General features: G+C 50.5%; 1 protein-coding gene and 1 pseudogene across 1 annotated transcript; both read left to right on the top strand.

Annotated features, from left to right (window-relative positions):
* Window positions 1–2,747: 2,747 nt before the first annotated feature.
* Window positions 2,748–18,545, top strand: LOC123448003 (annotated as a pseudogene).
* Window positions 6,725–9,057, top strand: LOC123448004 (protein NODULATION SIGNALING PATHWAY 2-like). Its single transcript, XM_045124760.1, has one exon. The coding sequence runs from the start codon at window positions 7,624–7,626 to the stop codon at window positions 9,046–9,048; it is 1,425 nt and encodes a 474-aa protein (XP_044980695.1). The 5' UTR covers window positions 6,725–7,623; the 3' UTR covers window positions 9,049–9,057.
* Window positions 18,546–19,272: the final 727 nt, after the last annotated feature.

The raw sequence follows: 19,272 nt of genomic DNA, 5'->3' as shown, positions 1-19,272 counted from the left end.
GGACATTGTTTTGTCTATATATCCACACATGTATCTATGCTTTCATTCAATACAATTAATAGCATGGATAATAAACGTTTATCTTAAAACAGGAAATATAATAATAACTATTTTATCATTGCCTCTAGGGCATATTTCCAATAGGTGCACCAACTCGGAAGCAGTCCGACATAAAGCTCGGTTGTAGTTCGGTGTTGGAGCTTGGCTGCAAAAAGACACTTCAAAAGCAATCCGACATAGAGCTCGGATGCAATTCAGCGTTGGAGCTCGCGTGCAAAAAGTCACCTTGGAAGTAGTACAACATAAAGCTCGGATGCGAATGGCTCGCTCCATAAAAGATTTTTCCAGCATTTAAGCTCGGATGAACTCCGTCAAATTTTCATAGGACGAGGTAGTCCATGACACCTCGGATGCTGACCAGCGTTGGAGCTCGGTTGCAAAAAGACACCTCGAATACAGTTCGACGTTGGATCTCGGACGCAAGAGGATACAGCCGCACGGGAAATACTTCAAACCCGAGGTGTGGAGTAAAAAATAACAAGGCATCGATAAAGGCCAAAAACATAAAAGGGCTCCTCGGATGCCCGACGTGTGAACTCTTCGGATTTAGCTCGACGATCCTCAAGATCGAAGATGGTAAGATTTGTTGAACCAGTTTTCAAGACCGACGACCAAAGACAAAGAACTGTTTGGAAGAACGGAGGAGCGTCCTCAACTTGAAGACCTGTCCAGGGGGCTACTAACGGTGTCCTGGACTAGGGGGTACTCACCATGTCGTCTCCCGATCAGTGGATCGGGCCGAGGACCCCATGATGATTCATTAATGGGCTACTTCGGGCAACCCATGATGCATACAAGGGAGATTCGACAAGACCTGTCACACAAGACAAGGACTCCTCTAAATCCTAGGCCTCTCGTACATTATATAAACCGAGGCCACGCTAGTCAATAGGAAATCTCATATTCATTACAACAATCTCGTGATAGATACCTGTACTATGTATCATCCCCATATCAATACAATCAAAAGCAGGACGTAGGGTATTATCTCCTTAAAAGAGTCCAAACCTGAGTAAAATCCTGTGTCCATGTTACCATCATTTCAAAACATTTAGCTTAAAAACTCTACTACGATATCTGTCTGTTTTAACACCGACAGAGGGCACCATGATCAGGTAGCCACGTTCCAAACCACTCGAGGAGCCAAAGTTTTCACCTCCTGTGGGCTGGCCGACGGTCTCCATTGATGGGTCTTTTGGAACATGTGATAGTGACATCGGTGTTGTATCATAGCATCTGCTCTTTAGGATGAACAGTAAACTAGAAAACAATAAAAAATATATTTAAAGTTTTATGGCACCAAAGATGCAAAAAAAATTAGCTGTGTGCAAAATTTCGTGCGATTTAACATTTGAGGAGCTATGGGCAAAATAAAATATCAACGTATTGAGAATTGTTCAAAACTTTTGATTTCGAGTAATGATTTTGTTTTGTTGCTCGAGCTCCTCCGATGTCAAATCGCCATGAAATTTTGCACACCCTTAGAAAACATGTTCGTCTTTGATGTGCAAAAATTCTAGTTTCCTATTTATTTATTTATTATTTTTGAAAATGATTTAAAGATTACGAACCACGCTTGCTGTACGGTGCTATTGTTTTCGATTTTCCTTTTTTACACATTTTAGATTTTACCATTTGTTAGTTTTTTGTTTTTCCGTTTATTATATCCGGAGCATATGACCTTTTTTTGAGAGAGAAAATCCGAAGCATATGGCTGTGATCAGCGACGGACTATCGATATTATTTTTGAATTACTAATTAAGGGGTACTCCTTTCAAAGATCACTCCCTTCTTTTAAGGCGCGACAAGTGACGTCTTGCATGTGTGCCACTTGTCGCAATTTAGAAGTTTTCCCTTTTTTCGTAGATCATATTTTAAAAATATTTTATCTCTTAAACCGTCCGTTCAAATCTTGAATCATTTTCACCGTTCGGTTCCTCGCTTCAATATCTTTAAAACTAGATCTCATGTTGATAAGTTTTTATGATTTTTTTAATAAAAAATTAATGAAAAAACTAGATGAAAGAAATGTTTGCGATAGAAAAAAACAAAAAACACATATTTTTTTGGTTTCCAAGAGGCACGACTATGTCTCTCGCGAAGGCAAAACCATGCTTTTCATGAAAAAAATAGAAAACATATTGTTTTCGTTTCCGAGCCTCTCGCGAAAGCAAATCGTGTCTCATGCGGAAGCAAAATCCTTTTTTTGTTTTCAAAAGACACGGTCATACCTCTCACAAAAAAACAAAAAACATATTTTTTTCGTTTCTAAGAGGCACGGTCGTGCCTCTCGCGGAAGCAAAACCGTGCCTCTCACAAAAAAACAATAGAAAGCACATTTTTTTCCTGTTTTCGAGAAGCACGTTCGTGCCTATCGCGAAAGCAAAATCTTGTCTCTCGAATAAAACAATAAATTGTTTTTTCATGCATTTTTATTTTATTTTTTTCGTTCAAAAGCTAAGAAATATCGGTAAAAAAGGAAAAACTGAAAAATCAAAACAAAAACCAAAAATATATGCAGAAAAGTAGAAAAACAAAATCTGAAGAAACACTCAGAACGTGATACGTAACGACGAATAAAAAAGCGTCAAATGCCACACGTTAGAATAATCAATGGGAGGCTTTGTAAAAAATGCTAGCCAACTTTGTTTTTGAGGGAATGGTGCTAGCCAACTATAGTTGCTCACATTTATTTCCATGCCGAACTGGCAGCTAATACTACGGCCTATCTAAAACAGCCCAACACTGGGGCCCCTGTCGCAACAAATACTACGGCCCATCTAAAACAGGCAACACCCACCACACGCCTCAGCTCACCGACGCGTGTAAGCTTCTCGGCTCCTCCACTCGCCGGCGCGCGTCACCATCCCATCCCCGTCCATCGCGGCGGCGCCGGAGCAGAATGGAGGGCCAAGGAATCCCTTCCCACCCGTTGCGCGTCCATCCCCGGCCTGCTCCGATTCCGACCCCTCCTCCCTCCTACGCGGCGCCGAGTCAGCCGGCCACCAACCACTCCAGAGGTAGGTCACGAAGGTACCTCACCCGAACCCGAAGATACACGCACGCACTGACGCCTGTTCCGCTCGAAGCCTTGCGTCACGTACTCACATGGTGGCGCGGTGCGCACATGGAAGATGCAGATTGCAGAGATACCTGCCGCGCGCGATCAAGTCGTGCAACCGCAGGTGCAAAGCATGCCAATTGGGTTCTAGCTAGCGATTCCCGCGTATACGTTTGGCGTGCTGGTTCACCGCACCCGATGCAAAGGGTTCCTCACATTGGGATTCTGTTTCATATATTATCGTGATGATGGGCTGTCCCTAAGATTTTGGGTTCTGGCGGTTCCCGTGTGTAACCTTGGCGTGTCGGTTCGAGGAAACCGTGCTAATTAGCATGCCATAATCATGGAGTTCTTCTTAATACCAGCTACAGTGCTTTGTTTTAGCCATTCGAGAGTAGTCATGGCAGGACAAGTGCAGGCAGACTGTACATTGGTCATGAGATTCTGTTCACATGTGGTGGTGATGCAGTAGGACTAAAATTATCCCTGAACATGACTCGGATGTTGGGGTTCCAGCGGTCTCCATGTTTAAGAGTTGAAGGAGACCATGCTAATTAGCACATGATAGTCATGGGCTCGTAATTTTACATTCCGTCGGGTTTTAATTTTATGTCAGCGTTTTGTTTTCGCTAATAGTGCTGGGGAAGGATTGGAACACGACCATGTATATTGCTTTGAGAAATGATGTCAATTTTATTCGATTAAAACATCAATTGTCAGCAAAACCAGGGCAAGCTTTGCTCCGGAATGGTGCCTACATGACGTTCCTTCCCTAATATTATTTCCTGGTCTGAGTCGTGAGTCAGAAGGTCCACGTTAACTGAAGCGAATCAGATTTATCTGGAATATTTTGACTTTGGAGAATGGCTCCGACCTTAGCTTGCCAATCTTGTTTAGCAGGAATCTACCCCACTTGCAGCAACTTGCCAGTACTTTTGTTTTCTATAGTTAGGCAGCTTGGATTATGCAGGCGATGGCGACACGTTTCTACAGTGCTAGTGGCTGTTACCTTCCCATTTCAAAGTTCAATGTATTTCCCATTTGAACACTAGGACTAAAGTGATTTCTTAATATGTCTCTGATATGGGGTTCTAGTGGTCTCCATGTTTACCATACTAGTTAGCACATGATAGTCATGGACTTGTAATTATGCATTCTGTCAGTTTTAATTTTCTGTTAGCATTTTGTTTTGCTTATAGTGGTGGGGAAGGATTGGAATACGAGCATCTATATTGTCTCGATAATTGACATCAGTTTTATTCGATTCAAACATATAACTGCCAGCAAAACCAGGGTAAGCTTGCTCTGGTTTTCAGCAAAACGAGGGTAAGCCTACATGGCGTATCCCCCCTAATATTATTTTGCAGTCTCAGTGGTGAGTCATAGGGTCCATTTTAACGGAAATGAATCAGATTTATTGTTCACTAAAAAAATAAATCAGACTTATCTATTTATTTTTTACTGGAGAATGTCTCCGACCTTAGCCTGCCAAGCTTGTTTAACAGGAACCTATCTTGCAGCAACTTGCCAGTACTTATGTTTTCTATAGCTAGGCAGCTTAGATTATGCAGGTGATGGTGACAAGTTTCTACAGTACTAGTGGCTGTTACCTTCCAGTTTCAAAGTTCAATAATTTCCCATAATTGTTGAAATTTTCGGCCGTCTAGCTAGGCTCATATTTCAGTAATGTCTTAGTCATCTGAAAGAGAAATCCGTTGACCATGCATTGCCGCCCTTGGACTGTAATACATTGCTTATTCAAACCTGAATTTAGCCATACACATGTCTATGTGGTAGGATGCAAACGAAATATTGACCTCAGTTGACAGTGAATTTTTACTTTAATGTACACAGGCATCAAGTTGTAGTTTACCTAGAGGATAGATCGGTTGCCTTCTATCGTGACTGTGGGATTCTATCTCGAGAATAAGGCATATTGCAGAAGTTTATTTTTTGACCTGCATGAGGTGTGCCATTCATGGGACCATGCTGTAATATGACCCCTTGGGAAATTTGTTTTGGCTGTCAGTTCTTAGTGAGTTGATAGGCTAGTAAGCGATGCATCAAACCAGAAATTAGCATGCCCTCTAGTGTTTGCTAATCTCAAATTTTCCATTTACCTAGCGAGAAGATAAACTTATTGTACAAGAAATAACTTTTGTTCTTCAGAGGAGGACAGCACACAGCCACACAGGCAAACCATGTTATTCTAGCATGCTTGTCTAATTAATGGCATTGGAACCTTCTGCCTCCCTCTCGTCTAGATAAACCAAAAATATACTGTACAGTGCTAGTGCCTCTTGTACTTCCCTTTGGCATTCATGTTGAGTAGTATACCGTGTATCTTATGCTGGATTAGGGAACATACTGATAGACAAAGGATGGTACTTTAGGTTACTTGCTAACTAGCTGGGGATTAGGAGACCACCAAGCTGATGCTACAGAACAGAAAGCAACAGTTTGTTTTGCTACTCTTGTTTTCAGCAATTGCTGTGAGAGGCTCTTCTCAACTACTGAACCCCATAGGCCTTCGATTGGTGGAATTCTCAGTGATCTTTGTCCATTGTTCTTCGTTCACATATTTTGACAGATGTCAGGCTGCGTTGCATCAGTCAAATGCCGACAAGTGTCGTTTGAGAAGCTCTCTATTATCAGCTTAAACCCTCTGACATCTGCCACTTGTTTCAAACCTTTATTCTTATTCTCACCTCTGGCGTGGTTTTTGGATATTCGGATTGCCCACTTAGGAATTTTAGGCAAATGCTGATTCCATCAATGTATTACCATCTAATACTGGGTATTTGATTCAATTGTCTAATTAATAGTTTCTTTCCTTGTCCAGCAGCAGTGCTTACCAACTATGATTATGATGATAATTAGGTATCCACCTGCCGTCCTTAACTCATTTGATATCAGAGAGCATGTTTCCTGAGCATGCTAGGCTCCCACGTCGTTGACAAAATGGACCATACAACCGTTCCTGTTAGCCTCAACTCTCAAGGAATTAATTTGAGCCCTCTATGACGAAATCTTGTAGGGTGTGGTGGGGGCATATGATACTTAATGCCCGGTTGTGAAGGTAGTTGTACTGCTGGTTGTGATGAAAAGTACCATGCTGCCAAGATCCTTTTTAAAGTGGTTACTTCTTTTACATCATATTGTCTGCACTCTTACAGTTGTACTTTGGCATCCTTTTCTTTTTCTTATCGAACACAACAATATTCCATGACCAAGTAAATTCACAAAGTTACTCTTGACAATGTGCAGATGTTGCCAGCTTTGCTTGTCCTGTAATAAAGACATCCCAGCATAGTGCAGCAAAAATATTTAGTTACCTCACTGGGATCATCCACACTCTTCAGAGAAAAATAATAATACATAATGCTGAAAGCTCACCGGAACACACCATTTGTGCACTTGTAATATGAAGTTCTGAAATAGTCAGTGAAAAGCTGTACATGGTTGGACTCCACCCAGATTTTCTTGCTGTTGGTAGTTTCTGGAAATGATCATTTTGGAATTGCCAGGCAGGAAGGCAGGAGAAACATTCAGATCAGTAGCAAGAGGCAGCCTGGAACCAGGAAATCGGTGTGGCATACACTTTTGTTTTGTAAGTTCCACTTTGCAACAGCTCTACTTGGGACAAGCAGCTTTGGCCTCTTTTAGTTTTACTCCATTGTCTACATCTCATAACTCCATTAGAGTCTGCCAATAATTTGTATCACCTTACAATAATGGGCTTTATGAATACCTGATTGGTGTCAAATAAAGAATCCAGTCTGCGAACAAGTTGGTGTCATGAATTTATTACACCACAAATAATTTGGAGACACATTAGCATGCCAAAATTAACTTGGTATGGGCTGGTCAATGATCATGAATAATGTTAAGTAATAGACGTCAACATTAATTCTGTACCAGACTGAATGAAGTGGTGCTTATATATTTAAAGAGATATAATATAGTACTAAGAAGCCATTTCTTGAGCACAAGAATTCAAATCATATGATTTGCATCTAGGTCACATTTTTTTGCCGTTCTGCGTTGCCATTGGCAGATATGTGCAGGCCATAGCAACTTTGAAGTAGCAACAGCACATAGTCCAACAATTGACTAGATGCTGCCACGTAGCAAGAAGAATTTTTGGAATATGCCAGTAGCGTATTCCCCAGTCCCTTCTGCTTCATTCTGTCAGGCCAGCAAAATGACACATTGCAGACGTATGATTTTGTCTTCTATTTTTATTGTGGTGTTTTGGGGGGTATGTATGTATGCTGTGAAGTTGGTGGAGAACTACACAAGAGCCAATCACCTCTAGCTCAATTCATGTTGCATTAGGCTCCAAGATCAGGACAATTTAGCATGCATCAGCCATGAAGGTGGGGTCCACACATTCTCTTTTCTCCACTGCTAATCTCTTGCCCCTCTGCCATGTGGTTTCTATATAAGACATGGTATGAGGCTACACATCAAGGCAATTCTTATCGTAGATAGCAACTAAAATGGAGACCATGTCATATCCTTGTTCCCCTCTTCTCTCCCTCCCCACACATGAAGAGAGTAACTTCTTCATATGGTCTCCTCAAGTAGCTCTCCACGAGAATGCCACCATCCATGTTGATCATTCCACTGATCAACAACATGATAATGTGTTCTTGGACACTGCAGCTCAACATTATGCTAATGATTGGCAGCAACAGGATGCTTCTGATGTTGGTGTGTTCACCTATTGTGGTGAGAGGATTCTGGGCCAGGAGAGTGGCAACTTGGTCGCAATCCAGGAAGAGCTCATGGAGGAGAACAGTTTAACTGATCTCCTTCTCACTGGCGCAGAGGCGGTCGAGGCGGGGGATCCAAGATTTGCCTTGGCAGTGTTCTCGAGGCTTGATGGCCTCCTCCTTGGCACTCCTGAAAATGCAGCAGCCGGCTCTTTTGATCGCCTGGCCTACCACTTTTCCCAAGGTCTGCGGTCCCGGATCTCCAGTGCAAGCACCAGTTGCTCTCCACCTGAGCCACTGGCGTCTGATAGAATGTCGGTGCAACAGATTATACAAGAGCTGTCGCCATTTGCCAAGTTTGCGCACTTCACTGCCAACCAGGCCATTCTAGACGCCACCAAGGGCGATGCACATGTGCACGTCGTCGACCTGAACATTGGCGAGGGCATCCAGTGGCCATCGCTCATGTCAGATCTTGCCCGTCATGGTGGCATTTCATTCCACCTCACGGCGGTCACAGCAGACGCCGACTACAGCGATGCCGTTCACCATGCATCTGCGCGGTGGCTCTCGGAGTTCGCAGAGTCCTTGAACCTCCCCTTCCAATATAGCTCCCTCTGTTTACACAGTGATGAAGACCTGCATGAATTCTCCAAGAACAGTAAAGGCTCGGTGATCTTCTCATGTGACACAACAAGCATGCCTTACAAGTTGCTGAGCAAGTTACCGGCACTCCTACCTGCCTGTGTTGAGCTGTTACAGCCTAAGTTAATGGTCATCATAGAAGAGGAGCTGGTTAGAATCGGAAAGGAGGTGTCTCTATGTAAGGCCTCCTTTGTCGACTTCTTCTTCGAGGCATTGCACCACTTCACCACGGTGTTCGAGTCACTGGCGAGCTGCTTCGCTGGTGGTAACCAGGGGGTGTGCCTGAGACTTGTGGAGAGGGAGATGGTGGGGCCAAGGATACAGGACTTCGTGGGGCAGTATGGGTCTGTGACAGCTGAGGTCAATGCTCCTGTGGTTTTGGAAAGGTATGGGGCTTGTGACCTGAGTGGTTGCAATGTTGCTCAGGCCAGGATGCTGGTTGGGTTGTTCAATAGGGGGTTTGAGATTGTGCACGAGAAGGGCAGGCTTATGTTGTGCTGGAAGTCCAGGCCACTGACCTCTGTGTCTGTTTGGGCTCCAATCTTGAAAGAAAGAAGCTCATGACGTTCTTTATTTTGTTGTAAGTGTTTTTTTTTCGAGAAAGCGCAAAGGACCTTTGCGTTTCATTATATTGAAAAGATAGAGTTTGTTACAATCCTCCTAGGAGGCAGGATACAAGCACTCTAATGCTACTTAGTGTACATCCCATGTCTGCGGTAGGATAACCCGAAGCCCTTTGGCTCCAGCCCGTGTCCATAAGGTAGCCTCCTCCTTGATTTTTGACATTAGTGCAGTAATGGAGGGTTGTGCCCTGTCAAACACGCAATCGTTGCGGTGCTTCCATACCATCCAGGGTAGGAGCAGGGTGATGGATGCCATCCCTTTCCGCTGTGGGTGGGGGGTGTTGTGTCGCGCGCGGTTCCACCAGTCCAGCAGCGAGTCCTCCTGGTTGGGGCATCCTACTGGCAATCGAAACCACGCGAGGACCTCGTGCCAAATCTGTTGGGTGAATGGGCATGCAATGATGATGTGGTGGATAGTCTCAAAGGCCTGGTCGCATAGAAGGCATCGTGGATGGTGCTGTAGGCCGCGACAGGCGAGGCGGTCTGCAGTCCAGCATCTGTCCTGCTGCGCAAGCCAGAGGAAGAACCTAACCTTTGGCGGCGTCCATGCCTTCCATATCATCTTCCAAGCAGGGCAGGTTACCGATCCATGGAACGTGGCGAGGTAGGCAGACCGTGCTGAGTACGCGCCCGTGGCAGTCCATTTCCATATCAGGCGGTCAGGTTCGTCGGTGAGGATGGTGTCCGCGATCATCTGCCAGAGCTGGAGAAACTGCCCCATCTCGTGTATGCCAAATATGGTCTGGATGTCGCGGGTCCAGCTATTTCCTTGTTGACCTTGTGCCACCGTCCTCTGCTTCCTCCGTCGCTTGGGGCAGCAGGCGTATACCAGTGGCGCGATCTCGCTGATTGATCGCCCCTGGATCCAGCGTTCCTCCCAGAACAGGGCCATCTGCCCGTTTCCCAGCTCCATGGTCGTGGAGGCAAAGAACAGCGCACGCTCGGTGGCTGAGAACTGAAGGTCGAGCCCAGCCCATGCGCGATCTATGTCTGTTTGTGAAAACCATAGCCATCTCAGCCTTAATGCAAGCCCAGCACGCTCAAGGTCGCGTACGCATAAGCCTCCAAGGGAGATAGGCTGGCATACGCGTCGCCAATTGACATGGCAGTGCCCTCCCTTAGCTTCAGCTCTTCCAGCCCATAGGAACCCTCTCTGTATCTTCTCGAGCTGCTTGATGACTCGCTTGGGCGGGGCGAGCACGAGTAGCTGGTGGATGGGGATCGCGGCGAGGACTGACTTTACCAACGCGAGGCGGCCGACGCGGTTTGTGAGGTGCGCCTTCCATGCCGGCAGTGCATCGGCAGTCCGGCTCACGACCGGTTGCAGCTGCGCCGCAGTGGGTCGTCACACCGTGAGCGGGATGCCGAGATATGTGATGGGCAGTTCTACGATTGGGCATCCCAGGTGAAGAACGATTGGTCCAGCCTCTTCTTGGTTGCAGCGTAAGAGTGTTGCGGAGCTCTTACCAAAGTTGACGTGCAGTCCTGACACTCGCCCAAACAGTAGCAGCATCTCCTTGACTGCAGTAATGTCGCATAGCACGGGGTGGCAGAATAGCATTACGTCGTCCGCGTAGAGGGACATCGCTGGGATGGCGCGACGTGGATGTAGCTGTTGTAGGATACCCAGATCGACAGCGCGCTTGACCAGCCTTCCCAGCACGTCGACGGCGAGGACGAACAGCTGCGGCGATAGCGGGTCACCTTGGCGAAGCCCGCGCCGGTGCCATATGGGAGGGCTAGGCTCCCCGTTGACGAGCACCCTAGTGCTTGACGTGGATAACAAGATTGCTAGCCACTCCAGGAATCTATCTCCGAACCCGAACCGGCGCAGCACCTCGAACAAGAAGGGCCAAGCTATGGAGTCGAAGGCGCGCGCTAGGTCGAATTTGAGCAGCACTCGTGGCGCTCCCAGCTGGTGCAGCATCCGGGCTGATTGCCTCACAAGGACAAAGTTGTCGTGGAGGCTGCGGCCGGGGATGAACGCGTTCTGGTTGTGGCTCACCAGGTCATTCAGCTTTGGCGCGAGTCGCAAGGACAGAACCTTGGCGAAGGTTTTCGCCACGAGGTGTATCAAGCTTATTGGGCGATAGTCGCCCAGGCTGCTCGCGTTGGGTCGCTTCGGAATCAGCGTGAGGAGGGCCTGGTTGAGCCGGCCAAACCCTCGCCCTCGCATCTCGTAGAGCTGCTGGAACACGGCGACGTAGTCGTGCTGGATAATATCCCAGCAGGCACGGATGAACTCGGCAGTGAATCCATCCGGGCCAGGCGCCTTCCGGGCCGGCAGTCGCTTCACGGCGTTCCAGATCTCGTCGGCCCCAAAGGGCGCGTCGAGGTCGAGCAGGTCGCGAGGCTCGATGAGCTGCTCCAGGTCTAGCGCGCAGTCGCGCTCCACCGGCGTGCCCAACAGCGCGTCAAAGTGCTCGAAGGCCGCCTCCACCATATCCCTCTGGTCCGTAAGAATCCGATCATGAACGTTTAGGGTATGGATTCTGTTCTTCTGCCTGCGGTAGGTGCATTGTCGATGGAAGAACGAGGTGTTGGCGTCCCCGTCCTGGAGCATGGTGATGCGCAACCGTTGGCGTGCGATGGAGCGCTCCAGGGAGGCCAGGCCGAGGTGGACCAGCCTCAACTGCTTGTGCAGCCATTGCTCGCTGGAGGTGAGGATCCGGGTCTCTTGCGCACCATCGAAGCGCAGGCACAGCTCCCTGGCTATCGCAAGCTTGTGTTTCACATTCCCGACGGAGCGCGCACTCCAGCTAGTCAGGCTGCGCGCAGTGGCTTGGAGGCGAAGCGCAAGGCGCCGGAATGGGTCGTCGTCGTGGACAGAGTGCCATGCAGCTTGCACCGTTTCCTGGAAGCCATCGAGGCGTAGCCAGAAATCTTCAAAATGGAACCGTGGGCGTCCTTTTGACAGTGGCGAGCAATCCAGGAGCAGCGGGCTGTGGTCCGATATAACGGACGCAAGGCAGCGTAGGTGGCATTCTCCGTGCATGTCTTCCCAGTCGGATGTGCACAACACACGGTCCAAGTGGACCAGGGTGGGCGGTGACTGCCCGCTGGACCAGGTATACCGCCGTCCGTTTAGGTAGATCTCCTTGAGCGCCAGGTCGTTTATGAGGCGTCGGAAGCGGCCCATCATGCGCCTGTCAAGATTCCCATTGTTCTTGTCCTCGTCTTTGTATATGAGGTTAAAATCCCCACATACCATCCATGGGCCATTGCAGCCTGCACGCACATCACGGAGCTCTTGCATGAACGCTATTTTTGCCGCGTCGTCCTGTGGTCCGTATACCACGGTGATCCACCATGGCGTCCCTGTCGCGGTAGAGAGCTTGGCGGAGACAGCGTTTGTGGTGAACAAAGGGTCTGTGATGGACACCACTTTGCTTTTCCATGCTAGGAGGATGCCTCCTCTCGACCCATCGGCGGGTAAGTACGTGTAATCATCGAACTCTGATCCCAACGCCTCGAGGACGGTCGACGAGCAGATCAATGCCATCTTCGTTTCTTGCAGACATACAACCGATGCATTCGTTGTGCCAAGGAGCGACCTAATGCTCGACCTGCGCGCGCGGGCGTTCATGCCTCGCACATTTGCCACAACTATCTGAAGGCCGTGATCCATAGACACGAGATCGACGGGCCTTGCGGTGCGACGTGGCTAAGTCGCGACAGTGGCGACGATGGGGTCGGAGGGACTCGACGCTTCCTCGAAGGTAGATGGAATCTCCCGGTCCACCAAGGCAGCGATGGCTGCGAGCACAGTCAAGGGGATGGGCGTGGCGAAGACCCCATCATAGGCGCGCATCTCGGCCTGCGTGATCTTCTGGTCTAGCCCGATGATGTCGAGTGTGCGCAGGACTTGGACCTGCGCCCTTCTCTCCGCGGTCGGAGGAGCGGCTGCCTGTGCAGCTTTGGTGGCTGATCTGCTGCGGCGCTGGGTGGGGGAGAAGTTCAATGGGCGATGTCGTGGTCGTCTGTCGGGCGCGGCGAGAGCAGCGTTGAGGTGTTTGGTGGCGGCCGTGAGGAATTCCCCCAGCGTGAGCGCGCGAGGCCTCGTCTTCCGCACTCCTGTGCGACGCATCGTGACCGGAGGCGAAGCGAACTTGCCAGGCGTTGGGGTAGCCGACAGGGGTGCAGGCTCGTCGTCGATCAGCTGCGGCGTGCATGGCGTCTCGGCCACAAAGCTGGGCTCCTGGCCCAGTAGCGTAAGGGGCCCGAGCGGAGGTGGGCCTGCACCCGGGGTTGCTGCGTCTGGGCCTTCGCATGGGCCGTCCTCGTCGGGGTCAATACCGATCGGTGTGGTGGTGGAGACACCGTTAGTCTCGTCCTCCCGCGTCAGGCTGCGTGTGGGCCAGTCTGCAGAAGACTCCAAACCAGTAGCAGGGCGTGACCCAGGCGAATCGCCACTTTGTCCCGACACAGGATCAATGCCAGGGGCGCCGATGGGCCCCGCTGGCTGGGTGTCCGGTACGTCGCTGCAGGGAGGGGGGTCCTCCTGATCCCGAGGTGCGCCCTGGTTGGTCGCAGCGTTGCTGGGTCCAATGTGTCTGCACGGCCCCGCGCTAGGCGACATGCGGTTTGAATCGTCGTTGGTCCGGCCGCAGTCATGGGTGGGTTCTGGGCCAATGGGTGCTCGCCAGCTGGCGGTGCTTCTGATCCTGTCGGGCAGGGCGCTGTTGGCACGGCAGCTTTTGCAGGAGCGGCCACAGGGGGTGGCCCCTTTGGCTGCCAAACCCACTTTCCCCTTTTGGCAAAGCGACGAGGGTGCTGGGCCCCGCCACGCTGACCGGGCCAGCCGTCCATCTTGTTCCCCGCGTAGCGTACGGGCGGCGGCGCTGCCGAGCGAGTGGATGGCCAGTTAGAGACGGCCACCCCGTCGGCTCGAAGCGCACGGCCTGCCGTGTGCCAGCCGAGGGTGTCGATTGCCATGCCATCTGCACGGCCGGCCGGCGGCGCTTGCGGCCGCGGCAGCGGGCGCGGCCAGGCCCTGGGCCAGTGGCCGGGTCGTTGCCCGTTGCAGCCCCTCCGCTGCCGTCGCCAGGGTCTGTGCTATCCCCCGCGCTACGGGCGACCGCTCTGTCCACCTCGGAGCGAGAGAGCGTGACCGTGAAGGGGTAGATGAGCGTGCGGACAGAGGGCGCGACGGATGTGGAGCCGGAAGGGATGAGCTCAACGATCTCGAGTTCGCCGGAGCGGCGGATGAGGCTGGGGTCGTGGGCGCGACCAGAGAGGCGGAACACGCCTAGGTCTGCACGAGAACGCGTGTGTGGGTGGAGGCGCTCGATCCACACGCTGGGTCCGAGGATGTGCTCTGCCGTTGCGAGGTGCCAGGCATGGGCGGGAATACCGCGGAGCTCGAGCTCAACGCGATACTCGAACGCGCCGCAGCCGGCATGAGCGAGCTTGCTCCAGGGACGAAGCGTGAGGGTGAAGTGCAGTCCTCGCACGAAGTGTTCGCCGCGGAGTCGGTCCATGGAGTGCTGGGAGCCGAAGATGATGAGGAAATCCTCGGGGTGGTGGGAGTGGACCGTGAAGTCCCCTTCCTCGAGCTGGAACGAGCGGTACATCTCGCCGGCGACGTCCTCCGGGGTCACACGCGGCCTGGTTCCAGCGATGGTTGGCCACCAGGGCGCGGGACAGCACCACCTCCGCCTCCTCCATCTCGACGGAGCGAGCCATGATGATGCGCGCTGGCGCAGGGCCAGCGGCCATCGGCGCTGCCGGAGTTGGGGCCGGAGGGGGTGGGGCTGCAGCTTGGCGTGCGGGTGCAGCACACGGCGCGGCGGCGGGCAGAGGCGCAGGCTTGGCGCGCAGGTGGGTCTCGCAGTCGCGGGAAACATGGCCGGAGATGAGGCACCGCCGGCACCTGACATCATTGGTGCAGTCCCTCACCCTGTGGTAGCGGTCTAGGCAACGGAAGCACAGGCCTGCAACCTCCTCCGGGGAGGGGCTGCGCGGGCGTGGCGGGCTCGGCGCAGGCGTACGACGAGGCCGGCGGTGGTGTTTGCGCCGGGGATGCTGGAACCCGTCCGCGTCCAGAGTGACCTCGCGTCCGACGCGGTGCACCTCGGAGCGGGGTCCCAGGCGGTCCTTGGCGGGGAGCTTGCCCGCAGCCGTCGCCGTGGCCGCCGCGGGGCCTGCCGCCTCCGGCGCGGCGGCAGCAAGTCGCAGCGGGGCCGCCGGCGTGCGCGCGACCTCACAGTACGAGCGCGCCGAGGACTCCCCATCGGACTCGGCCCAGCGGCGCTCGCCGAAGGAGACGCGGTCGCCGGAGCGGGAAGGGGAGGCACTGGGAGACGCCATGGAGGTGGGGTGGGACTTGGAGGAGCGCTGCCGGCGGGAATCGACGGCGGCGTGGTGGGGGTGGGCTAACCTAGGCTAGGGAGGGGTGGGAGCGGAGCGGGGGTGGGAGCGGAGCCATCTCTGAATCCCTCGCCTTTTTGTTGTAAGTGTTGCAGTGACGAATTTTGAGGAAAACGTATTTGGTTAGTGCGTCACCTTATTTGGTTTCTATCTCAGCCTTTCTGTCTTGCTCTTGTTGGCTTCTCATATACTCTCTCTGTCCCAAAATAACTGTCTTAACTTTGTATTAGAGGTAGTACAAAGTTATACTAAGCTTAAGACACTTATTTGAAATGGAGGGAGTATCTCCTAGGGTAACTTCTAGTGATGGATAGTCAAGTAGCCAGTTGAAGAATGAAATTTTCTCACATTTGAGCTGTGCTGATTTTACTGCAAGAATGCTCATTTATCTAGATGTTCTTTTCCTCTTATCAACCAGGTGTCAACCAGTGCAAAGAGAGAAGGGGGGGAGTCGCCGGCCAATGCCCGAGTTTTGTTGAAACCATGCTTTTAAGGTCACCCCAAAACAATTTATCCTAGTTGTCATTATTTTATTTGCAAAATATAACATTTTTTTGCCCATCTGCACAAAATAGAGAAAACATCAAAAAGTCTGAAAGTGACACTCTTGTGAACAAGAGTGGCTGGGCCGTTGCATTTGGTCCATTTGTGGGGTTAGGATTGATTGGAGACTTCCTCATATTTAAAATGCACACATTGTTTTCTGCAGCCGTATTCATGAAAAGGTGGGAAATAAGTGAGCCGAAAGAGACATCGTTGTATTTTGTTGGAGCGTTCAACCGTGTGAACTACTTTCAGTCGCCATCATGGTGCCATATGTTTCTGGCAAGCTGCAGACTTTGACTTCATTCTATCACCTCTTAAACAGTGTCACTCTTTGCAAATTAACTCCCATCTGATCACTTGCTCCCAGGGAGGGTGCTTATCTCTGTAGTTGCTAGTGATGGAGGATGACCTGAAGAAGCTGGGGGGCGTACACCAGCTAGCGATCCTCAACATCGTCGAGAAGACGTAGGCGCAACAGAAAACAAACCAAGAAAAGGTTCATCGGCTCAAGGTAGACATAAAGTTACGAAAAGGAAACTTATACAGGAGTGTTAGAACGAGCCACCTCATCATTTGAATTTCTATCTGTCGTTGTCATATAACCCTGGGTTGCAGTCTTTCTTGACCTTATCTGCCCACCTTTGAAATGGCTTCTTTTGTTGCAAACTAAAATCAGATCACTTGCTCCCAGGGAGGGCAGGCTTGAACTTGGCATGGAGGTTCTGATTTCAGCAGTGGCAGGTGATCTTGTCAGCCGGTTCATCTCTTTCCTGGCGCAAAATTATGGCACTCACAGATGCGAGGAGGAGGATCGTAGAAGGTTGGAACGCATCTTGCTAAGGATGCACATGGTTGTTGAGGAGGCAGAGGGGCGGCACATTACAAATCGAGGGATGTTTCTGCAGCTGAAGACACTCATCGAGGGAGTGCATCTCGGGTACTACATGCTTGACAGGCTAAAGTTCCAATCCCTTGGAGAGAGCCTTGAAGACGACGAGGTGAGTCACTGGAGCCAATCTCTTGCCGTTTCTACTTTTAACGCCGCCAAGCGCCTTCTTTTGCTGTTGCTGCTTCTATAATGAAGAACACACCAATAGCATTTGGTACCGGGAGCACAACAAAGTTGAATAGTGTTCTTGAAAGTTTAGAGGCTACGACTGCAGATATGAGGGAGTTCGTCGTGCTCCTCGGCAGCTGTCCTCGTCTTCCTCGCCAGCCATACTGTACGTACCTATACATGGATAATTGCATGTTTGGTCGCCACATCGAGAAAGAGCAACTCATCACCTTCTTGCTATATGAGGACAGTCGTCCTGATTGCACACCTATTAGCATCCTGCCGATCATAGGCCCGCACAGAATCGGAAAGAAAACTCTGGTGCAACATGCTTGCAAGGATGAGAGGGTGCGCAATCGTTTCTCCGACATGTTTTTCTTCAAAGGAGATGATCTAGCGAACGGAGTATTTGCATTGAACAGCCAGGCAGCCTCAGGGAAGTACTTATTTGTTGTGGATTTCATCTTCGATGTGGATGAGGCAGCATGGACAAACTTCCAATCATATTTGCAGAAGCTGCCATTTGCTGGGATCAAAATTGTAGTGACAGGCAGAGCAGAGCAATTTGCAAACTTGGGGACTGCTCAACCCATCAGGCTGAAGAGTCTGTCTCAAGAAGAGTACTGGTACTACTTCAAGGCACTTGCCTTTGGAAGCATGGATCCTGATGAGCATCCGAAACTGGCATCTCTGGGCATGCAACTAGCGGGGCTCCTACAGGGATCATTTCTTAGTGCAAACATACTCGGCGAGCTACTAAGAGCTAATCCAAGCACAGAATTCTGGCGCGGAGTATTATTGAGCATAAGAGGACTAGTTCGTGAGCACTTGTCGTCCTTCGGCGTGCACCCGGAGGACCTCCTTGGTAGAAATTTCCCTGTGAATTTCGGCAGCACGGCCTTAGTGGGTGGTCAGGCTCAGGGATATCTGGTATATGATCTTAGGGAGGCTGTCGCTGGTCAAAGTGAGCTGCCAAAATTGACATCGCAAGAACTACTTACGGGCCGTGATGCACCTGTTGAAGAAGACAAGTTTGAGGTGCTAGTATGGAGATCTCGGATCCCGCCATACCGTGACTACGTTGTTACTTACGAAAAGCAGAAGCCAGATCGTGTCATCGGCAGGAAGAATCATGTGGCGGTGAGAAAACGTCAGCGCAAATGTTAATCTTGCAAACAGAAGTGCACACAGTAGTATGTGTGTTATGCACATTTTAGATGAGGTATGTGAAGTGCAGTGAGTTGCTGTTGCTAGCCTGAGTTGTGTGTAGTACTACGTGGTAATAGAAGTCTCGTGTAAGGAAACTGCCTAAAACTTGTGACTGCTGTCCTGTGTATGACCATTTCAATGTAACTCCCCAGCATGTGTTGGTGCCTGGTTGGCTTTAGTCACACCAAGTTCCACGTAGTCTCTGTATGCAGCAGTTGCCTTTGTTGAATATATATTTATCCATGTATATTGTGTTATTGGGCCCTCCTTTTAGTCCCTTGTATAGTTGAGGTAGAGGCCCATCTTGTACCTATATATACGTGTCTAGTGCACCCAATCAATATTGGGTGTTGCACAGCCTAAACCTAATCTTTTACTCCCTCAGTCTCAAAATTCTTGTCTTACATTTGTCTATATATGAATGTATCTAGTCACGTTTTAGTATTTGGATACGTTCATTTTTAGACAAACCTAAGACAAGAATTTTGGGACGGAGGGAGTACATGGTATCAGTTTCCTCCACGTTTTCGACCTAGCCCCTGCTGCCGCCGCCGCGCCATCTCTTGCACAACCGCCGTCGCGCCATCTCGAGCGCCACCGCCGTCGTCGCCGCGCCATCTCGAGCGCCGCCACCGCCGCCGTCGCATCCCCACTACACCGCTTCCGCCGCCACACCCCTTCATCCCCTGACACCGCCATGGCCTCTCCGTGTTCCTCGATCTCCTCCAGCAGCAATCCATTTGCTGGCCCGGACGTTACCCTCGTTTGCGATCTCAACATCTTCGACCGCGTCTCGGTGGTTCTTGATCAGTCCACCGGCTCCTACTCTGCCTGGAAGAGGTACTTTTCCTTGGTGTTCCGTGAGTACCTACTCCACGACCACATCGGTGGCACTGTGGACTCGGCCCTCATGGTGAACGACGAGGAATGGATGATCCTCGACGCCACCATCATCCGCTGGTTCTACCTCACCATCTCCAAAGA

Source organism: Hordeum vulgare, chromosome 4H (genome assembly GCF_904849725.1).
Source record: "Hordeum vulgare subsp. vulgare chromosome 4H, MorexV3_pseudomolecules_assembly, whole genome shotgun sequence".
In the NCBI taxonomy this organism is placed as follows: Eukaryota; Viridiplantae; Streptophyta; class Magnoliopsida; order Poales; family Poaceae; genus Hordeum; species Hordeum vulgare.
This window is presented reverse-complemented; position numbering and strand designations above follow the sequence as displayed.